At 33.6% G+C, this 18,921-nt stretch overlaps 1 protein-coding gene across 1 annotated transcript in view; it reads left to right on the forward strand.

Annotated features, from left to right (window-relative positions):
• Stpg2 (sperm tail PG-rich repeat containing 2) overlaps nt 1-18,921 on the forward strand; it is a 567,583-nt gene that overhangs the window by 335,129 nt on the left and 213,533 nt on the right. The window contains exon 12 of the mRNA XM_034636578.2: nt 15,287-15,402. Within this exon, the coding sequence (XP_034492469.2) occupies nt 15,287-15,402 (116 nt within the window). The remainder of the gene's footprint in view (nt 1-15,286; nt 15,403-18,921) is intronic.

Here is an 18,921-nt window from a genome sequence, read left to right on the forward strand (position 1 = left end):
AAAAATAAAATGTTTTATTACAGAATATATTTCCTTCCTAGGTAATTATTATAATAAGACCTCTGATGCCCACTTTCATTTAAACTAAAATTGGTTATTAGTGGAGAACAATATTAACTTATTTTTTAAAGACATTAATTTGATATTTGCTTCTTGACTTTTAGTCCCTGAAATGTGTATTCCTGTATTATTCTGCAGTAAATGAATAGCAGGCATCATCTTATGACACACATATAAATGAGTAATTCATAAATTAAGGTCACAACTGCTTCTTGGTAGGTGTGCAGTCTATTAATTGTGTCTTTCTGACCAGCAGAGGTCACTCAGTGTAAAGTGAATAATGGCTTCAGTTTTCAAAACAGGGCACATGACCATTTTATTTGAGCAATTCTATTTTGCTTTATTTCCGTTACTTACAGAAAGAATATTTTTTTACCTAAGTCAGTGAGGCTTTTCCTTGAGGTCCCAAGATCTCTTTAAACATGAAGCAAAAAACAGATCCTGAAAGAAGCAGTAAAAATACTGTATTTAAATCTATATATTTTTAGTTTCATGCAGATCTTTTCTAGTAAAAAAAAAAAAAGAGAGAGAAAATTATACCTTAGAGAACATGACACATTACGTTCTGCCACAGAGAGGCAGCCTCCACCAGAAGATGGGATGTAGTACTGTTGTATTCCAGACTATTATATTCTAAGAAAATAACATTTAAGCTTAGATTTTTTTTAAAAAAAAAATAGTTTTTTAGAACAAGCTTAGGAAGTAGCAATGTGCAGAAACCTTGATACCTAACAGTACAGCAGTATGGAGATTTGAAGACACCTTGATTTTTATGATAGTAACATATATGTTTCCCTTATATGTGTTTATATTTATTATCACTTAGAACATAGATTTAAAAGAAAAATTAAATCTACTTTTGGTTATGCTAATGAGTTAATAATCTAGGGACAAAATCCCTGAATTTATCAACTAGACTTCAGTCTATTCCACCTCCTATACCCAATTTACCTGTTAGGAAAATGTCATGTTCAGATAGAATCCTAATATTCTCATTTAATTAATCTGATGTTTGTTTGGTGTATTTGATGTTTTGGGAGGTGGTAAAGATTAAATGGCACTGTGAATTAGTGAAAAGTGCTGTTAAAAATCACAGTCAAAACTCTGCTATTTAAAAACTTAGTTTCCTGTAAAATTTAAATAATCATTTCCACCATCCTCATTTTAGGGATGTTTCAAGGATTAAAACACTTGAATGATTTTTTTTTCCTTATTGTGTAACTTAGCAAACTTGCTTAACTTCTCTGGGCTATTTTATTCCTCTTTTCAAAGGAGGAAACTAAAGCTTAACTAGGTTTAGAGAATTTATCAAGTTCACATCACATGTATAGTGAAAAGAAAGATTGAACTTAAATTTAAGTTTAAGATTTATTCTGGAAAATAATAGGCTTAGGTATAATAGAGATGAAAATATGTATGTTCTTGAAAAAATTACATCTTCCATTATCATGAAATAAGTTTTATAAAATTGGTCCAAGATTAAAATAGGACAAAATTTATACTATATTAAAGGATATACACTAAAAAGTAAGTCTCTTTCTTATCTTCATAAAACCAATCTCCCATTAATTAGTCTTTCTTCTCAAGTTACCATTGTTCTACACATATTTGAAAACATTCATATGCCATATCACCTATTACTAAAAATAATTTACAATGAAAGAGGAAGGCTAACATGTTTAAAATTACATGAATAAATTCAAGGTGATTCTTAAATTGACTCTTCCCAGATTCATCTCATTTCAGCATTTGTTGTTGTGATAGGTAGGCACAGAGACATGAGAGTTTCTGATAACATTCCAGATTACAGTCTCATCAAGAATTTTAGGATTACTAGTTCTTGAAATTATTAGAAAAGAAAAAAGAATTTAATATTTAAATATACTTGAGAATAGCAACATACTAAATTTTTGTAGTTTAGAAAGCAATGAGTTTTATTGAACTTGTATTTTTTGGTCCAATTTTCAGAGAATATTATTTATTAATTTTGGCATGAACCTAAAGAATCTACATCTTAATACTTATTGGGATGATTCTGATGCCTTTGGCTCATAAGTCATACTTTGAAGAAGATTAGTTTGAAATATGTGGTGGTACATATAATCTTCTTTTTTCCCCTTATGTTTCAAACCATGTAACACAGACAGAGGTCAGAGGCTAACATGTTCAAAGTTATTTAAGGGTAATGAAGGAGCTCTATGAAGCCAGATGTCCTTAACTATTTGGAAGTAGTCATTAATATAAAAAATCCAATCTTATTAGTGTTGGTTAAACTTAACCAGTGGTAGACTATGAGAAGCCTTGAAAAAGAGGAATCCTTCTGAATTCTTAGTCTGTTGTATATTATTCCAAGTATTTATGGTAACAATATTAGAAAATATTTACATTATATGTCCATAGGATCAGAGTAAACAGAAAGCACAGTTAGAGTGAAAGAAAAAAATCTTCGATTTATATGTGTAAATAGATTTAGGTTCATTAAATAGAGTTACCTTAGATTAAGTAGAGGAGAATGAAGGGAAGTGAGGGTATATGGGGACAGGAAGAATAGAAGAATGAAACAGACATTATTACCTTATGTACATATAGTACTGCATGACCGGTGTGATTCTACAACATGTACAATCAGAAAAATGAGAAATTATACCCTATCTATTTGTGATATCTAAAAGTGCATAAATGCATTCTATTTTCATGTATAACTAATTAAAAATTAATAAATTAAAAAATATTAAAAAAAGAAACACAAAGCTTGCTAAGATATTCAGTGGTTAACCTATTCTTTATTCTCTGATAAATGTAAACATCTAGTGAATGATGACATCAAATTATGAAAACCACACCAAAGTATAAAAATCATTTCTTTCATTTATAAAATGTATTTGTTTTAGGATGCAGAAACTGTTAATTTAAGTTAGAGATGATCTTTTTTTTTTTTAAATTTTTTATTGTTGACTGTTCAAAACATTACATAGTTCTTGATATATCATATTTCACACTTTGATTCAAGTGGGTTATGAGCTCCAATTTTTACCCCATATACAGATTGCAGAATTACATCAGTTACACATCCATTGATTTACATATTGCCATACTAGTGTCTGTTGTGTTCTGCTGCCTTTCCTATCCTCTACTATCCCCCCTCCCATCCCCTCCCCTCCCCTCTTCTCTCTCTGCCCCCTCTACTGGCATTCAGTTTTCCCCCTTGTATTATTTTTCCCTTTCCCCTCACTTCCTCTTATATGTACTTTTGTATAACTCTGAGGGTCTCCTTCCATTTCCATGCAATTTCCCTTCTCTCTCCCTTTCCCTCCCACCTCTCATCCCTGTTTAATGTTAATCTTCTTCTCATGCTCTTCGACCCTACTCTGTTCTTAGTTACTCTCCTTATATCAAAGAAGACATTTGGCATTTGTTTTTTAGGGATTGGCTAGCTTCACTTAGCATAATCTGCTCTAATGCCATCCATTTCCCTGTAAATTCTATGATTTTGTCATTTTTTAATGCAGAGTAATACTCCATTGTGTATAAATGCCACATTTTTTTATCCATTCATCTATTGAAGGGCATCTAGGTTGGTTCCACAGTCTTGCTATTGTGAATTGTGCTGCTATGAACATCGATGTAGCAGTGTCCCTGTAGCATGCTCTTTTTAGGTCTTTAGGGAATAGACCGAGAAGGGGAATAGCTGGGTCAAATGGTGGCTCCATTCCCAGCTTTCCAAGAAATCTCCATGCTGCTTTCCAAATTGGCTGCACCAATTTGCAGTCCCACCAGCAATGTACAAGTGTACCCTTTTCCCCACATCCTCGCCAGCACTTGTTGTTGTTTGACTTCATAATGGCTGCCAATCTAACTGGAGTGAGATGGTATCTTAGGGTGGTTTTGATTTGCATTTCTCTGACTGCTAGAGATGGTGAGCATTTTTTCATGTACTTGTTGATTGATTGTATATCCTCCTCTGAGAAGTGTCTGTTCAGGTCCTTGGCCCATTTGTTGATTGGGTTGTTTGTTATCTTATTGTCTAATTTTTTGAGTTCTTTGTATACTCTGGATATTAGGGCTCTATCTGAAGTGTGAGGAGTAAAGATTTGTTCCCAGGATGTAGGCTCTCTATTTACCTCTCTTATTGTTTCTTTGGCTGAGAAAAAACTTTTTAGTTTGAGTAAGTCCCATTTGTTGATTCTAGTTATTAACTTTTGTGCTATGGGTGTCCTATTGAGGAATTTGGAGCCCGACCCCACAGTATGTAGATCGTAGCCAACTTTTTCTTCTATCAGACGGCGTGTCTCTGATTTGATATCAAGCTCCTTGATCCATTTTGAATTAACTTTTGTGCATGGTGAGAGAAAGGGATTCAGTTTCATTTTGTTGTATATGGATTTCCAGTTTTCCCAGCACCATTTGTTGAAGATGCTATCCTTCCTCCATTGCATGCTTTTAGCCCCTTTATCAAATATAAGGTAGTTGTAGTTTTGTGGATTGGTTTCTGTGTCCTCTATTCTATACCATTGGTCCACCTGCCTGTTTTGGTACCAGTACCATGCTGTTTTTGTTACTATTGCTCTGTAGTATAGTTTGAAGTCTGGTATCGCTATACCGCCTGATTCACACTTCCTGCTTAGCATTGTTTTTGCTATTCTGGGTCTTTTATTTTTCCATATGAATTTCATGATTGCTTTCTCTATTTCTACAAGAAATGCCGTTGGGATTTTGATTGGCATCGCATTAAACCTATAGAGAACTTTTGGTAATATCGCCATTTTGATGATGTTAGTTCTGCCTATCCATGAACAGGGTATATTTTTCCATCTTCTAAGATCTTCTTCTATTTCTCTCTTTAGGGTTCTGTAGTTTTCATTGTATAAGTCTTTCACCTCTTTTGTTAGGTTGATTCCCAAGTATTTTATTTTTTTTGAAGATATTGTGAATGGAGTGGTTGTCCTCATTTCCATTTCAGAGGATTTGTCGCTGATATACAGGAATGCCTTTGATTTATGCATGTTGATTTTATATCCTGCCACTTTGCTGAATTCATTTATTAGCTCTAATAGTTTCTTTGTAGACCCTTTTGGGTCTGCTAGGTATAGAATCATGTCATCTGCAAATTGTGATAATTTAAGTTCTTCTTTTCCTATTTTGATGCCTTTAATTTCTTTCGTCTGTATAATTGCTCTGGCCAGTGTTTCGAGAACTATGTTGAACAGAAGTGGTGATAGAGGGCATCCCTGTCTTGTTCCAGATTTTAGAGGGAATGCCTTCAGTTTTCCTCCATTCAGAATGATGCTAGCCTGAGGCTTAGCATAGATTGCTTTTACAATATTGTGGTATGTTCCTGTTATCCCTAGTTTTTCTAGAGTTTTGAACATAAAGGGATGCTGTACTTTGTCGAATGCTTATTCCGCATCTATCGAGATGATCATATGGTTCTTATTTTTAAGTCTATTGATGTGGTGAATAACATTTATTGATTTCCGTATATTGAACCAGCCTTGCATCCCAGGGATGAATCCTACTTGATCATGGTGCACAATTTTTTTGATATGTTTTTGTATCCGATTCGCCAGAATTTTATTGAGGATTTTTGCATCTAGGTTCATTAGAGATATTGGTCTGTAGTTTTCTTTCTTTGAAGTGTCTTTGTCTGGTTTAGGTATCAGGGTGATGTTGGCCTCGTAGAATGAATTTGGAAGTTCTCCCTCTTTTTCTATTTCCTGAAATAGCTTGAAAAGTATTGGTATTAGTTCCTCTTTAAAGGTTTTGTAAAACTCTGCTGTATACCCATCCGGTCCTGGGCCTTTCTTAGTTGGTAGTCTTTTGATGGTTTCTTCTATTTCCTCAATTGATATTGGTCTGTTTAGGTTGTCTATATCCTCCTGACTCAATATGGGCAGATCATATGCCTTAAGAAATTTATCGATGCCTTCACTATCTTCAAATTTATTGGAGTATAATGATTCAAAATAATTTCTAATTATCTTCTGTATATCTGAGGTGTCTGTTGTGATATTGCCTTTTTCATCCCGTATGCTAGTAATTTGAGTTCTCTCTCTTCTTTTCTTCGCTAGCATGGCTAAGGGTCTGTCGATTTTGTTTATTTTTTCAAAGAACCAATTTTTAGTTTTGTCAATTTTTTCAATTGTTTCTTTTGTTTCGATTTCATTAATTTCAGCTCTGATTTTAATTATTTCTTGCCTTCTACTTCTTTTGCTGTTGTTTTGCTCTTCTTTTTCTAGGATTTTGAGATGAAGTATGAGATCATTTATTTGTTGGTTTTTTCTTTTTTTAAGGAATGAACTCCAAGCAATGAATTTTCCTCTTAGAACTGCTTTCAATGTGTCCCATAGATTCTGATATGTTGTGTCAGTGTTTTCATTAATCTCTAAGAATTTTTTAATTTCCTCCTTGATGTCTTCTATAACCCATTGATCATTCAGTAACCTATTGTTCATTTTCCAAGTGATGTATTCTTTTTCCTTCCTTCTTTTATCATTGATTTTTAGTTCCATTCCATTATGATCAGATAGGATGCATGGTATTATCTCTACTCCTTTGTATTGTCTAAGAGTTTCCCTGTGACATAATATGTGATCTATTTTTGAGAAGGATCCATGTGCTGCTGAGAAAAAAGTGTAACTGCTTGATGTTGGGTGGTGTATTCTATATATGTCAATTAAGTCTAGGTTATTAATTGTGTTATTGAGTTCTATAGTTTCCTTATTCAACTTTTGTTTTGAAGATCTGTCCAGTGGCGAGAGAGGTGTGTTGAAGTCTCCCATGATTATTGTATGGTGGTCTATTAGACTCTTGAACTTGAGAAGAGTTTGTTTGATGAACATAGGTGCACCATTGTTTGGGGCATATATATTTATGATTGTTATGTCTTGTTGGTGTATGGTTCCCTTAAGCAGTATGTAGTGTCCCTCTTTATCCCTTTTGATTAACTTTGGCTTGAAATCTATTTTATTTGATATGAGTATGGACACTCCTGCTTGTTTCCGAAGTCCATATGAGTGATATGATTTTTCCCAACCTTTCACCTTCAGCCTTTGTATGTCTTTTCCTATCAAATGCGTCTCCTGTAGGCAGCATATTGTTGGGTCTTGTTTTGTGATCCATTCTACTAGCCTGTGTCTCTTGATTGGTGAGGTTAAGCCATTAACATTTAGGGTTATTATTGAGATATGGGTTGTTGTTCCAGCCATATTTGTTTATTTCTGTTACTAAACATGGTTAATTTTCCTCTTTGATTATTTTCCCCCCTTTACTGTCCTACCTCCCACTGTTGGTTTTCATTGTTATTTTCCATTTCCTCTTCCTGTAATGTTTTGCCAAGGATGTTTAGAAGAGATGGTTTTCTAGCTGCAAATTCTTTTAACTTTTGTTTATCGTGGAAGGTTTTAATTTCATCTTCCATCCTGAAGCTTAATTTCGCTGGAAACACAATTCTTGGTTGGAACCCATTTTCTTTCAGTGTTTGAAATATGTTATTCCAGGATCTTCTAGCTTTCAGAGTCTGTGTTGAAAGATCAGCTGTTATCCTGATTGGCTTACCCCTAAATGTGATCTGCTTCCTTTCTCTTGTAGCTTTTAAAATTCTCTCCTTATTCTGTATGTTGGGCATCTTCATTATAATGTGTCTAGGTGTGGGTCTCTTATGATTTTGCACATTCGGCGTCCTGTAGGCTTCTAGGATTTGGGATTCTGTCTCATTCTTCAAGTCTGGGAAGTTTTCTCGTATTATTTCATTGAATAGATTGCTCATTCCTTTTGTTTGAAACTCTGTCCCTTCCTGTATCCCAATGACTCTTGAATTTGGTCTCTTGATGTTATCCCATATTTCTTGGATGTTCTGCTCATGGTTTCTTAACAGTCTTGCTGAGCTGTCTATGTTCTTTTCAAGTTGAAATACTTTATCTTCATTGTCTGATGTTCTATCTTCTAAGTGTTCTACTCTGCTGGTAGTATTCTCAATTGAGTTTTTAAGTTGGTTTATTGCTTCCTGCATTTCTAGGATTTCTGTTTGTTTGTTTTTTATAACCTCTATCTCCCTTTATAGTTGATCTTTTGCTTCTTGGATTTGTTTATGTAATTCATTGTTGAAGTGATCTTTCATTGTCTGATTTTGCTGTCTGATGTCTTCCTTGAGACTCCAGATCATCTGAAGCATGTATATCCTGAATTCTTTATCTGACATTCCATCTGCTGCAGCTATTACCTCTTCTAACGTTGAGTTGACCTGCATTGCTTGTGGTCCTTTCTTTCCTTGTCTCTTCATACTGTTCGCGTTCCTTTCTACTTGGTGAAACTGTTGTGCTATTGAATCTTCCCCCTATATATTTATATTGGTCTTGTATAGTTGCAAAGTCTCCCTCGCAGGCGCAGGCGGCGGCTCTGCCCCTCCTCCAATTGGGGCAATGTGCCTACCACGCCGGCAGGCCACTGGGCCTGCTCTGCCGGTCGGTAGCAGGTCCGCCTACCTTGCAGGCGCGGGCGGCGGCTCTGTCCCTCTGCGGGCCGCTAGGCTTGTTATGTCGGTGGTCGCAGTTCTGCCTACTTTGCAGGCGCAGGCAGCGGCACTGCCCCTCTGCAGGCCTCTGGGGCTGTTCTGCCAGTGGGTCTCAGGTCTGCCTACCTTGCAGGCACGGGGGGCGTGGCGGCTCTACCCTTCCTCAGGCCACTGGGCCTGTTCTGTCTGTCGGTTGCAGGTCTGGCCTGTTCTGATGGTGGTCACAGTTCCGTCTACCTTGCAGGATCGGGGGGAGGGGGCGGCTCTGCCTCTCAGGAGGCCGCTGCTCCTCTTATGCTGGTGGGTTGCAGGCCCGCCTACCTTGCAGGAGTGATTGGAAGCTCTGCCCGTCCACGGGCCACTGGGCCTTCTCTGTCGGTGGTCACAGTTCCGCCTACCTGGCAGGCGCGGGGGGTGGGGGGCGGCTCTGCCCCTCAGCAGGCCGCTGGGCCTGCTCTGTGGGTGGTCACAGTTCCCTCTACCTTGCCGGCGCAGGGGGAGCGGGCGGCTCTGCCTCTCAGCAGGCCGCTGCTCCTCTTCTGCCAGTGGGTCGCAGGCCTGCCTACCTTGCAGGAGTGATTGGAAGCTCTGTCCCACCGCGGGCCACTGGGCCTTTTCTGTCGGTGGTCACGGTTCCACCTACCTGGCAGGCGCGGGGGGTGGGGGACGGCTCTGCCCCTCAGCAGGCCACTGGGCCTGCTCTGTGGGTGGTCACAGTTCCCTCTACCTTGCCGGCGCAGGGGGAGGGGGCGGCTCTGCCTCTCAGCAGGCCGCTGCTCCTCTTCTGCAGGTGGGTCGCAGGCCCGCCTACCTTGCAGGAGTGATTGGAAGCTCTGTCAGAGATGATATCTTAACCTTGGCTTATCACTAAATAAATTATGTAGGCTCTTCTTTCAGATTAACTGTAAACTCTGTAAGTCTAGCTTTATTCTATCAAGGCTATTCAAATAAAGATGGTAGCAGCATATTCAAATCCAAACATACTTAGGAGATTACAGTTTTTTAGCAAGTTGAGAAATGTCAAGTAGTCATAATTTAAATGGTAAAAATTAGTCATTTACTTTAATATTTGCTTTAAATTATAGCTCACTTACTGTAACTTTCTTAAACAATTTAGTTTGATTTAATATTAATCAAAAGTTTTGATTATTTAAAAAATAAATTAAGTATTTCTATTAGGTAGCTTCATCTGTGATATGACTGTCTTACAAAGACATATATCATTACCCTGATTTTTACATATAATATTTCCAGAGATAAGTGCCTGTAAAGGAATGCTTTATTAATTGAGTCTGAAATGAGTGTTAAAATAATGATGGCGATCTAAGAGAACTTTGAATGTGTATTGGAACTTATTTGACTTTTTTGTTTAAATGATTTTCTTGGCATACAGGTTCAAAATTATAAAATGTGAACAATAGAATATAAAACTGAAGTGATATGTCAGTTATGAAATAAAAATTTTCTACTGATATTTCAAGCTAATTGTGTGATTTTATTTGATTTGAAGAAAATTTTAGATTATTTGATAACTTTGTTCATTCATTTATAAAAATCATTCATGTGTTTCTTATTTTTATACTGTAAATACAAATTGGTTTTAGGTTATTATTCTTCTAATAGTTCCTTTATAATTTATATAAAACCATGTTATACCTACATTTTTAAGACTAGTGAGATTCATTCAAATTTACTTATAATACACTCATGTTATTAGAGAGTAAAATTATCTTTTTATAGCAGCAGTTCAAAGAGTTCAAAGACTTCATTTGACAGGGCTATGGATGCAATTTTTGATAATTATTTACTTAAAAGTACACAGATAAACAGACATTGCTGTCTGAAGAGACAATTATGTCAAGCCAAATGTTTGTGATTTTGTATATATGATTTTTGTTTTGTTTTAGTGCTTTGATTTAATTTTTATACATCATCTATCTAGAGACTAGATTGCTTCACCTTACACATTGGAACATATATCCATAAATTGAAGCATTGTGGCCATCCCAGGTAACTGTAGAATTAGAACACAGTCAGTCAGTTACAGTAGTTGGACTAAGATATTACACAGATAATTGTGTAACTTTAGAACTTATTTAAATTGTTAACACTGTATGATGCTCTATAAAATATATGACTAGATCTAAGTTTCCCAGAAACCACTGAGAAGCAAGTAACTTAAATAATTATTTAATGTTCTGTAGAAATTCAGATCAAGTATATGGTAACAGCCTTATTGCTGAATCAATGCTAGAAACACACATCTTAACAAGTGCATGATTTAGATAGACTTCAACAGTTGCATTTCTCAGTCTGCTTGGTTTAGAATGTATTATAATATTCCATTTCTTAAGGATGGTATTGGTAACAATTCCTGGATATTCTGTAGTAACTTTAAGATATCATTCTTAAATAGTTAAAGAAGGAATTAAAGTTTTTTATTATTTAAAATATATAATATCATTTTGGTTTTTGACAGATAAGTTAATGGGATGGTAAATATATGAAGAATTTATTTAAAAATTATGCAATTTTGGAATTTATTTTTTTTCTTATTACCTACAATCTCAATTTCATAGACTCTGTTAGTCAGTGGTCATAATCTGAAGTTCCATTTAATCAAACCTATTCTTAGAAGCAGTAGAGGACCTTTAAATCTAAAGTCTCTGAGTTTTGTAACACTTCTTTGTATATTAACCTTTTGTCTTTGCTGTTACTTTATTTGTAAAGCTGTAAAATAAAATCAGTGAGAGAAAATGTGTCCTATAAGAATTTAATCTATCTACATAGCATTTCAAAGCCATGCCATTTCAACGATTTTCTAAATGCTTTTTAATTCATAAAGAGACTCTCACATATGGAATATTCACTTTCATTCAATTTCTGTCACCATCACATGAAAAGTGAGCTCAGTATTCAGAAGTATAATGAATGCATTATTTAAAAAATCTTAGCTCATGAAGACAGTGATTTTTTTTTAATTTGAGATTTTGAAGTTTTGTAGAAGTTATTTTAGAGTCCACTATAGTGTACCAAAGTGGTCATATTGAAGGGCCAGGAGCATAGATTTTTATTTTAAATTACTCATTGTTCCTGTTACCTTCCATTTTTGCCCTGTAGCATTGGTTGACATTTCATAAAGACTGAGTTGGCATAGGGCTGGAAAAGATGTAATTATAAGAATCACCTGCTCTTGAGTTTCCTATTATATACTAGTCATGATTCAGGCAGACGTTTCATAGGTGCTTGGTTTAGAATGAGAAGTTTTCTTCTTCTATGACCTGTGATTAAAATGTGGTATTTTGATATATAAATAGAAGATGGATTCTGCATAATCCAGCTGTGAATCAGAGCTGGTGAAGCAATGTAAGTCTTTGACCTGTATCACATAAGCAGTAGAATATGTAATTGAAAATATATTTTAAGATTAAGTGAAATAAACCTTTTTTAATACTCTGTAGCTTAAAGCAGGCTAAGTGCTAAAATGTACCAAGATTAATATTAAAGGAAGTTTTGCTTCACTTAATGCTCCTCAAAGGAATTCAAATACAAAAAAATTCTACTATGACAACATTTGAAAATGAAACTTACTTTTACAATACTGTTTGCATAACAGACTTACCTGTTGCACTAATCTTTATAAATTATTTCGGTTATTGTTGAAAGTTTGAATTAACCGACTGTGGAATTATACATTGAGTTCCTGATGACAGTTTGTGTCTTTTCTAGGTACTCAGTAATGGATACATTTTTCCATACATAATTAATTTGTGGATGATAATCTATCTGTAAAGATATTTTGTATAAATAAACACACAAAAATATCTTTACAGATATATCAAAACACATTAGCTTTTTACAAAGATTTTATACCTTTGTATATCTAAACCATTAATTTAATTTATATTAGAAAGATTAGACTACAGTATCAATGCTATCTTCTATTTAAAATTTTGAAATGTTCTATATTAATAAAACAAAACCCTTAGGATGATCCATATGAACCATCTAATTTTAAAACATTTTTGACTTTATGTAGCAACAGGAATGTATTCTTAGAGTAGGTATCTTTGAATTGCATGCTGTTTAGAGAGAGAGAGAGGCATTCATTTGTATTCCATTAATATCATTATATCTACTCTGTTGTTTCACTGTGTTCATTATAAATATTCTGTGCCCAAAGTTTTTATTTTCTCTTCACATAGTATCTCTAGAATTTCCCTTAATTATATTCATCAATACTATTCTGTAGTTATATACCCTATGTATTTCACCATGTTATCATTGCAGATATTATGCCAACTTTTTTTTTGCAAAAAAAAGTGGGATGCCATCATTATGTGAAGTTTATTTTTTAAAACTGTGCTGGTATTACTTTAATATAATTTATTATGAAACAGTCTTTGGCACAAGATTAGATGCATGGAATAATTTTAAATGTACATTAAAATGAGGTAGTCCAAATTGATGCACATCATTTCTTTGTGACAGTTTAGCAAGGATTTTTCCCATATGAAATAAAAGTTAACACATTAGTTGTTATTGATTTGTGAATTTTGGCCAAAATATTACACTTAAGAAAATTTACTATACTATAGTTTTACAAAGTATGAACTTACAAAATTTAATCTTCTGTGTCCGAAGATCCTGTTCCACTATCATTAGTTTCTTTACCTGATGTAGCATCCTCAGTGCCACTTATAAAAGAGGTGTTTACTGTTGGTACTCCAGTGCTCCAAACAAACCATTCATGTTGGCTTTTTGAAATATGCTGACAGTGCACATGCACTGAGAATTCTAGGCACCTAGTGGGTAAAAAGACAAATGTGCTTCCATATGCTACTGGTAAATACATCACTGTTCTGTTTATCTTTTAACAGCATGAGGTTCAGAATTATACCATGAGACAAATATGCAATGAAAGGTTATAAACCAATTTTTGGACTGAAAAATAGGGTGTGGCAATTATGTGGCAGCAACAATTATGTGGTGAAATTTTGTATTCCATATGCTCTGTAGTGAAGAAAAGTCTTCCTATGAAGTCTTTTCTCTTGAAACATTTGATTTGGTAGACCTCTCACTCTTTCTCAAAATACCAGGTTTGGAATATGATAGTCACTCAATGAATGTTAGTTAAACTATGAATGGAAAAAACCTAAATTCTCCCTATCTTGTTTCAGTGAGGTTTTACTAGCCAGATTCTATTCACTGCTTTATCTTCCTCTTTGACTCCTCTCATTCTTTCTTTTTTAAATATTTTTTATTTGTAGATGGACACAATGCCTTTATTTTATTTGTTTTTTTTTTATGTGGTGCTGAGTTTCAAACCTAGTGTCTCACATGTGCTAGGCAAGTGCTTTACCACTGAGCCACAAACCCAGCCCCCTCTCTCTTCCTTTCTGATATATAGCCCTGAAAGTTTCAGTCTGTATTTGTTTTTTTTTTTTTCCTTTCATTACTCTTTCATTTACTGAAAATTTAAAGTTGACTAAGCAGCTAGCTGCATTCTTTTCTTCCATACCATCTTTTCTGCAAAGCTTTTCAAACAATCTCCAATAGTCTTCTGAACATTACTATTTGGGGTATCATGTCATTATTATTTTTTTCCAAAATAATTGAAACACAACTCATAATATTCCTACAGTACTGTATTCTTTATGTATTTTCTTATTGTTGTCACAGTACTACTCTTTTAATAGCCACTGCTCATTTTTATCCTTTTTGAATCATTATTCATACTAAATGTCTGTTCTCTTAGACAATTTGAGTTTTTCTTCCATTCTCTTACCAATGTTTGTAAATATATTATTAGTGTTCTTGAAACTAGTCATCTTGAAGTCATATCCTATGAAGTACTGCTTGATTTTACTTCTTAAACTAATACTTTCTTCATGAATCTCTTTTCATCTAAAACTTTTAAGAACTGCCCACTGTCAATGGAAGTGATTCTCAAAAGTTATTTGTTTGTGTGTGTGTGTGTGTGCACGTGTTTGTGTGTTTGTTTTGTTTTGTTTTTTACTATAAATCTTTTGTTAAATCTTACATGAGTTGTACACAAGAAAACATTAACTCTAGAGATGTTTTGAATAAAAGTAGTTCAAACCTTTTTACTTGGGCTTCACCTGCAAAACCTGTTCTGGTCACTTTCAAAGAATTTTGGGGCATTATAGAATACAATTTGAAACCCATTGTTTTATGTATAAAAATCTTATTTAGGGTTAGACTCTGTTCCACTCAATGTGTTCACTACATCCAGTTTTCCACTGAATTTTCATCTTTGTGTCTTGGTTCCTATTATGTTTAAATCTCAGAGTGTTGTTAAATCACCTTTCTGCCTTAAAAATCCTATTCATATTTCCAAATGAAACTCAAAAAACTACCTCCTCATGGAAAAAGTAAATGAACATTTGGGAAATAAAGGAGTTATGTGTTATTTTAATGATATATATGTATCTTGTGGAAGTATTATTTTCTACTTCTTGGAAATTGCTGCTGTATTACATTTAGTTACATTTAATTAGATGTCACCATTTTATGCTTTATGTTTCAAAACCCTGAACTGAATGATTTTAAGTATTCAGAAAGAATGGGCTCAACATTGTTTGTTCCTAACTTTATGCATTAAGAGTACCAACCTAAGAATAACATACATATGACTCAAATCAATAATTTTATAATACATACTTTATTATGATTTTTATGTTTCCTTTTCTCCAGGGCCTGCAGCATACAATCCTGTTTTAAGGAAATCTTGCCCCATACCCTTATTTGTTAAAGCATCAAAGAGGTTTGAAGATACCAAGGAGATTACTCCTGGCCCAGCATCATATGAGGTTTGTCAATGATATCGTACTATTAGCAGTGACACAAGAATAGAATGATTTCCAGAGAGTTCCGAAAATGTATACATTATGTTATTCTCCTATTTTTTTCATATTAGTGGCTAATCAAATTGTTTTACTCAAGGAAGATTTATCAAGATATATTTGACATTTTAAAAAGAATTATTAGAGAATTATTTGAGTTCAATAATATGTATCAACGAATGTCCTCTATAGCATTTAGATATAATTTATTTATATTTCTCCAAGTTTTAAAATTGGTTACAGTTTTGTATTATAACCCCCTAATATTTATTAAAATCAGATGCTATTAAAAGGCTTAGAAGAAAGCCTAGGGGATTGAATAAAGTTGAGTATTGATATTTTATTATATTTTATTAAATGTGAATACTGCACTTTTGACTGTAATAAATAAGGATCTCTTAAATAATGAGCCTTTTAATTATAAGAAGGAGGTCTGTTTAAACTTGCAGAATTTTAGAATATGTTTCTGCAATAGGTCTTTATTGTTTTTATGAGAGTTAGGATGAAATAACTCCTTCATTCTTGCCATACTAACTATTGAGAATTAAATATTTAACAGTGTTTTTAAATAATTAATTTAAAAGTCAATTCTGAGTGCAAAATAGATGTTCCTTTTGGAGTTAATTACAAGCCTATTTTATTGAATATATATTTTCAATTTATTTTAATTTCATAATCTAAGTCATTTTTCAGTGTCTGTCACAGGTAGGTTTATAACATAATATCAGGAAACAAAATAAAAATATGTGAATAATCAAAAAGTTGATGTTTTAATTGTTGGCTATTGATTCCTCCAAATAATGGTCTCTAATACTTGATGATTAAACAAACTGATTGAATAGACTTAACTTCAGAAAGTGAGAATCTGCTAGAATCTTTCAAGTATTCCAGAAGGCAGAAGTCAAAGGAGGATATTTATAAGGTTTAGGGAGTAGACTGGATAAAGAAAGGCAAATCCTGCAAATGGAGAACTGGTTGGGACTGGACAAAGTTTATGACATACCAGATCTTTAGCTGAATACTTTTCTTTCCTTTTAATAACTGTTTTAATACTATTCACAAATAATAAATGCCAGAAAATCTAAATTTATATTTTTTTCATTTTGTGATGTATACTTCATAATTGATACTCTCATTAGTGTTTATAAATCTAATATGATATTTATAGATATCTTTCATCATAGTCTTTATTATGTAAAATCATTTTCAATGTTATTAGAAAACATTTATAGATTTAACAATGTTTATTCAAATATTGCCTGAAATTTCACCCTAATACATACAATCTGCATTACAAAGTAACTTTTATGTTCAGAACTGAGTCTGTAATTATTTTTTTGTCTTCTTAATATGATAATTGAAAAGTTTTTGAACAAACATTTGTCTTTCATACTTTTCCTTTTTTAAAGTTGCTTCTGAACTTATAGGCTGATAAATTACTAGTCTTCTTATTATGATTTGATCTTATGTATTTTTTATACCCTTATGACTTCAGTAAGTTTAAATTGCACTTTTTGGAGAACATGCTTCTTTTACCATTGTACATTTTTTTGTGAAAAAGGAGAATTCTAATATTTCTTTAAATATAAATGTACTTTTAGTTGTAGGTAGACACAATCTTGTACTTTGGAGTCTTATTAAGGAAGTTGGGGCCTAATCCCACATGATGGAGATTAGAGCCTACTTTTTCTTCTATTAGATGCAGAGTCTCTGGTTGAATTCCTAGGTCCTTGGTCCACTTTGAGTTGAGTTTTGTGCATGGTGAGAGATAGGGGTTTAATTTCATTTTGTTGCATATGGATTTCCAGTTTTCCCAGCACTATTTGTTGAAGAGGCTATCTTTTCTCCAATGCATGTTTTTGGCACTTTTGTCTAATATAAGATAATTGTAATTTTGTGGGTTATTCTCTGTGTCCTCTATTCTGTACCATTGGTCTACCAGTCTGTTTTGGTGCCAATACCATGCTGTTTTTCTTACTATTGCTTTGTAATATAGTTTAAGGTCTGGTATGGTGATGCCACCTGCTTCATTCTTCCTGCTAAGGACTGCTTTAGCTATTCTGGGTCTCTCATTTTTCCAGATGAATTTCATGATTGCTTTTCCTATTTCTATGAGGAATGTCATTGGAATTTTGATTGGAATTGCATTAAATCTGTATAGTGCTTTTGGCATTATGGTCATTTGGATAATATTAATTCTGACTATCTAAGAGCAAGGTAGATCCATGTGCTTATGAAAAGAATCTGTACTCTGTACCTGGTGGATAAAATGTCCTTTAAATTTCTCTTAGTTTTATTTGGTCTACCCTATCATTTAAATATGATTTTTTTGTTGATTTTTCTGATTATATAATCTTTCCATTGATGAAAGTGAGGTGTTGAAATCCTCAACTATCACTGTGTTGGATTTTATCACTAATGTTTTTTTTTTTTTTTTTTTACATGATTGAGTGGTTGTGTTCATATATATTTACAATTGTTATGTTTTCTTTTGTCTTGATCTCTTTATTATTAAAAGTGATTTCATCTGTCTTTGCTTACAGTGTTTTTTCTTAGGAGGGTTGAACCCATGCTAAAAAAGTGCTCTACTCTTGAGCTATACCACTAACATGCCCATCTTTGTACCTTTTTAAACTTACAGTTTAATTTATCTGATATAGGTATAGTTATTCCTTCTTGATTTTGGTTTCTATTTGTGTGAAATATTTGTTTTCACCTCTTCACTTTCATTCTGTGAGTCTTTACTGTTTAAATGTGTTTCTTGGGAATAACATATCATTTGTTCTCATGTTTTTATCCTTTTAGTCAGTTTAAAACTTGACATTGGGGATTTTAATCCATTTACTTTCAAAGCTAGTATCGATAGGTAAGAACTCCTGTCATTTCATTATTATTTTTTTCTTGTTGTTTTGTATAGCCTTTTTTCTCTTTGTGGTTTGATGATGTTCTATATTGATAAGGTTTGATTCTCTTGTCTTTCTCAGTGTATCAGCTATATGTTGAATTTTATATTTTCAAATGTTTCCATAGGGTCGTTACTTTCCTTTTGCTTCTCGATGTGGAGATTCTTTAAGCATTTCTTTTATGGATGGTCTGGTGGTAGTATTTTATTTCTTGTAAAGACTATTTCTTTTTTATTTCTGAATTATGGACTTTCTGGTTATAGTATTGTTGGTTCGAAGTTTTTTCCTTTAAACTTGAATACATCATCCTGACCTGTAATGTTTCTGCTGAGAAATTTCTTTGTCCAATTGTGATTCTCTTATATTTGACTTGATGTTTGTTGTTGTTGTTGTTTGCTGTTTTTAGAATATCTTTTTTGTTGTACTTTTACCAGTTTGACTATAATATGTCAAAGAGGACCTTTTTTTGTCTGAATTCAGTTGGGGTTCTTTGAGCTTCATGGATGTTTGTATTTGACCTAGGATTTGGAATATTTTCACTGACTATTTCATTAAATAGGTTTTTCTATGCCTTCCTTTCTTT

Source organism: Marmota flaviventris, chromosome 7 (genome assembly GCF_047511675.1).
Source record: "Marmota flaviventris isolate mMarFla1 chromosome 7, mMarFla1.hap1, whole genome shotgun sequence".
Taxonomy (NCBI): domain Eukaryota; kingdom Metazoa; phylum Chordata; class Mammalia; order Rodentia; family Sciuridae; genus Marmota; species Marmota flaviventris.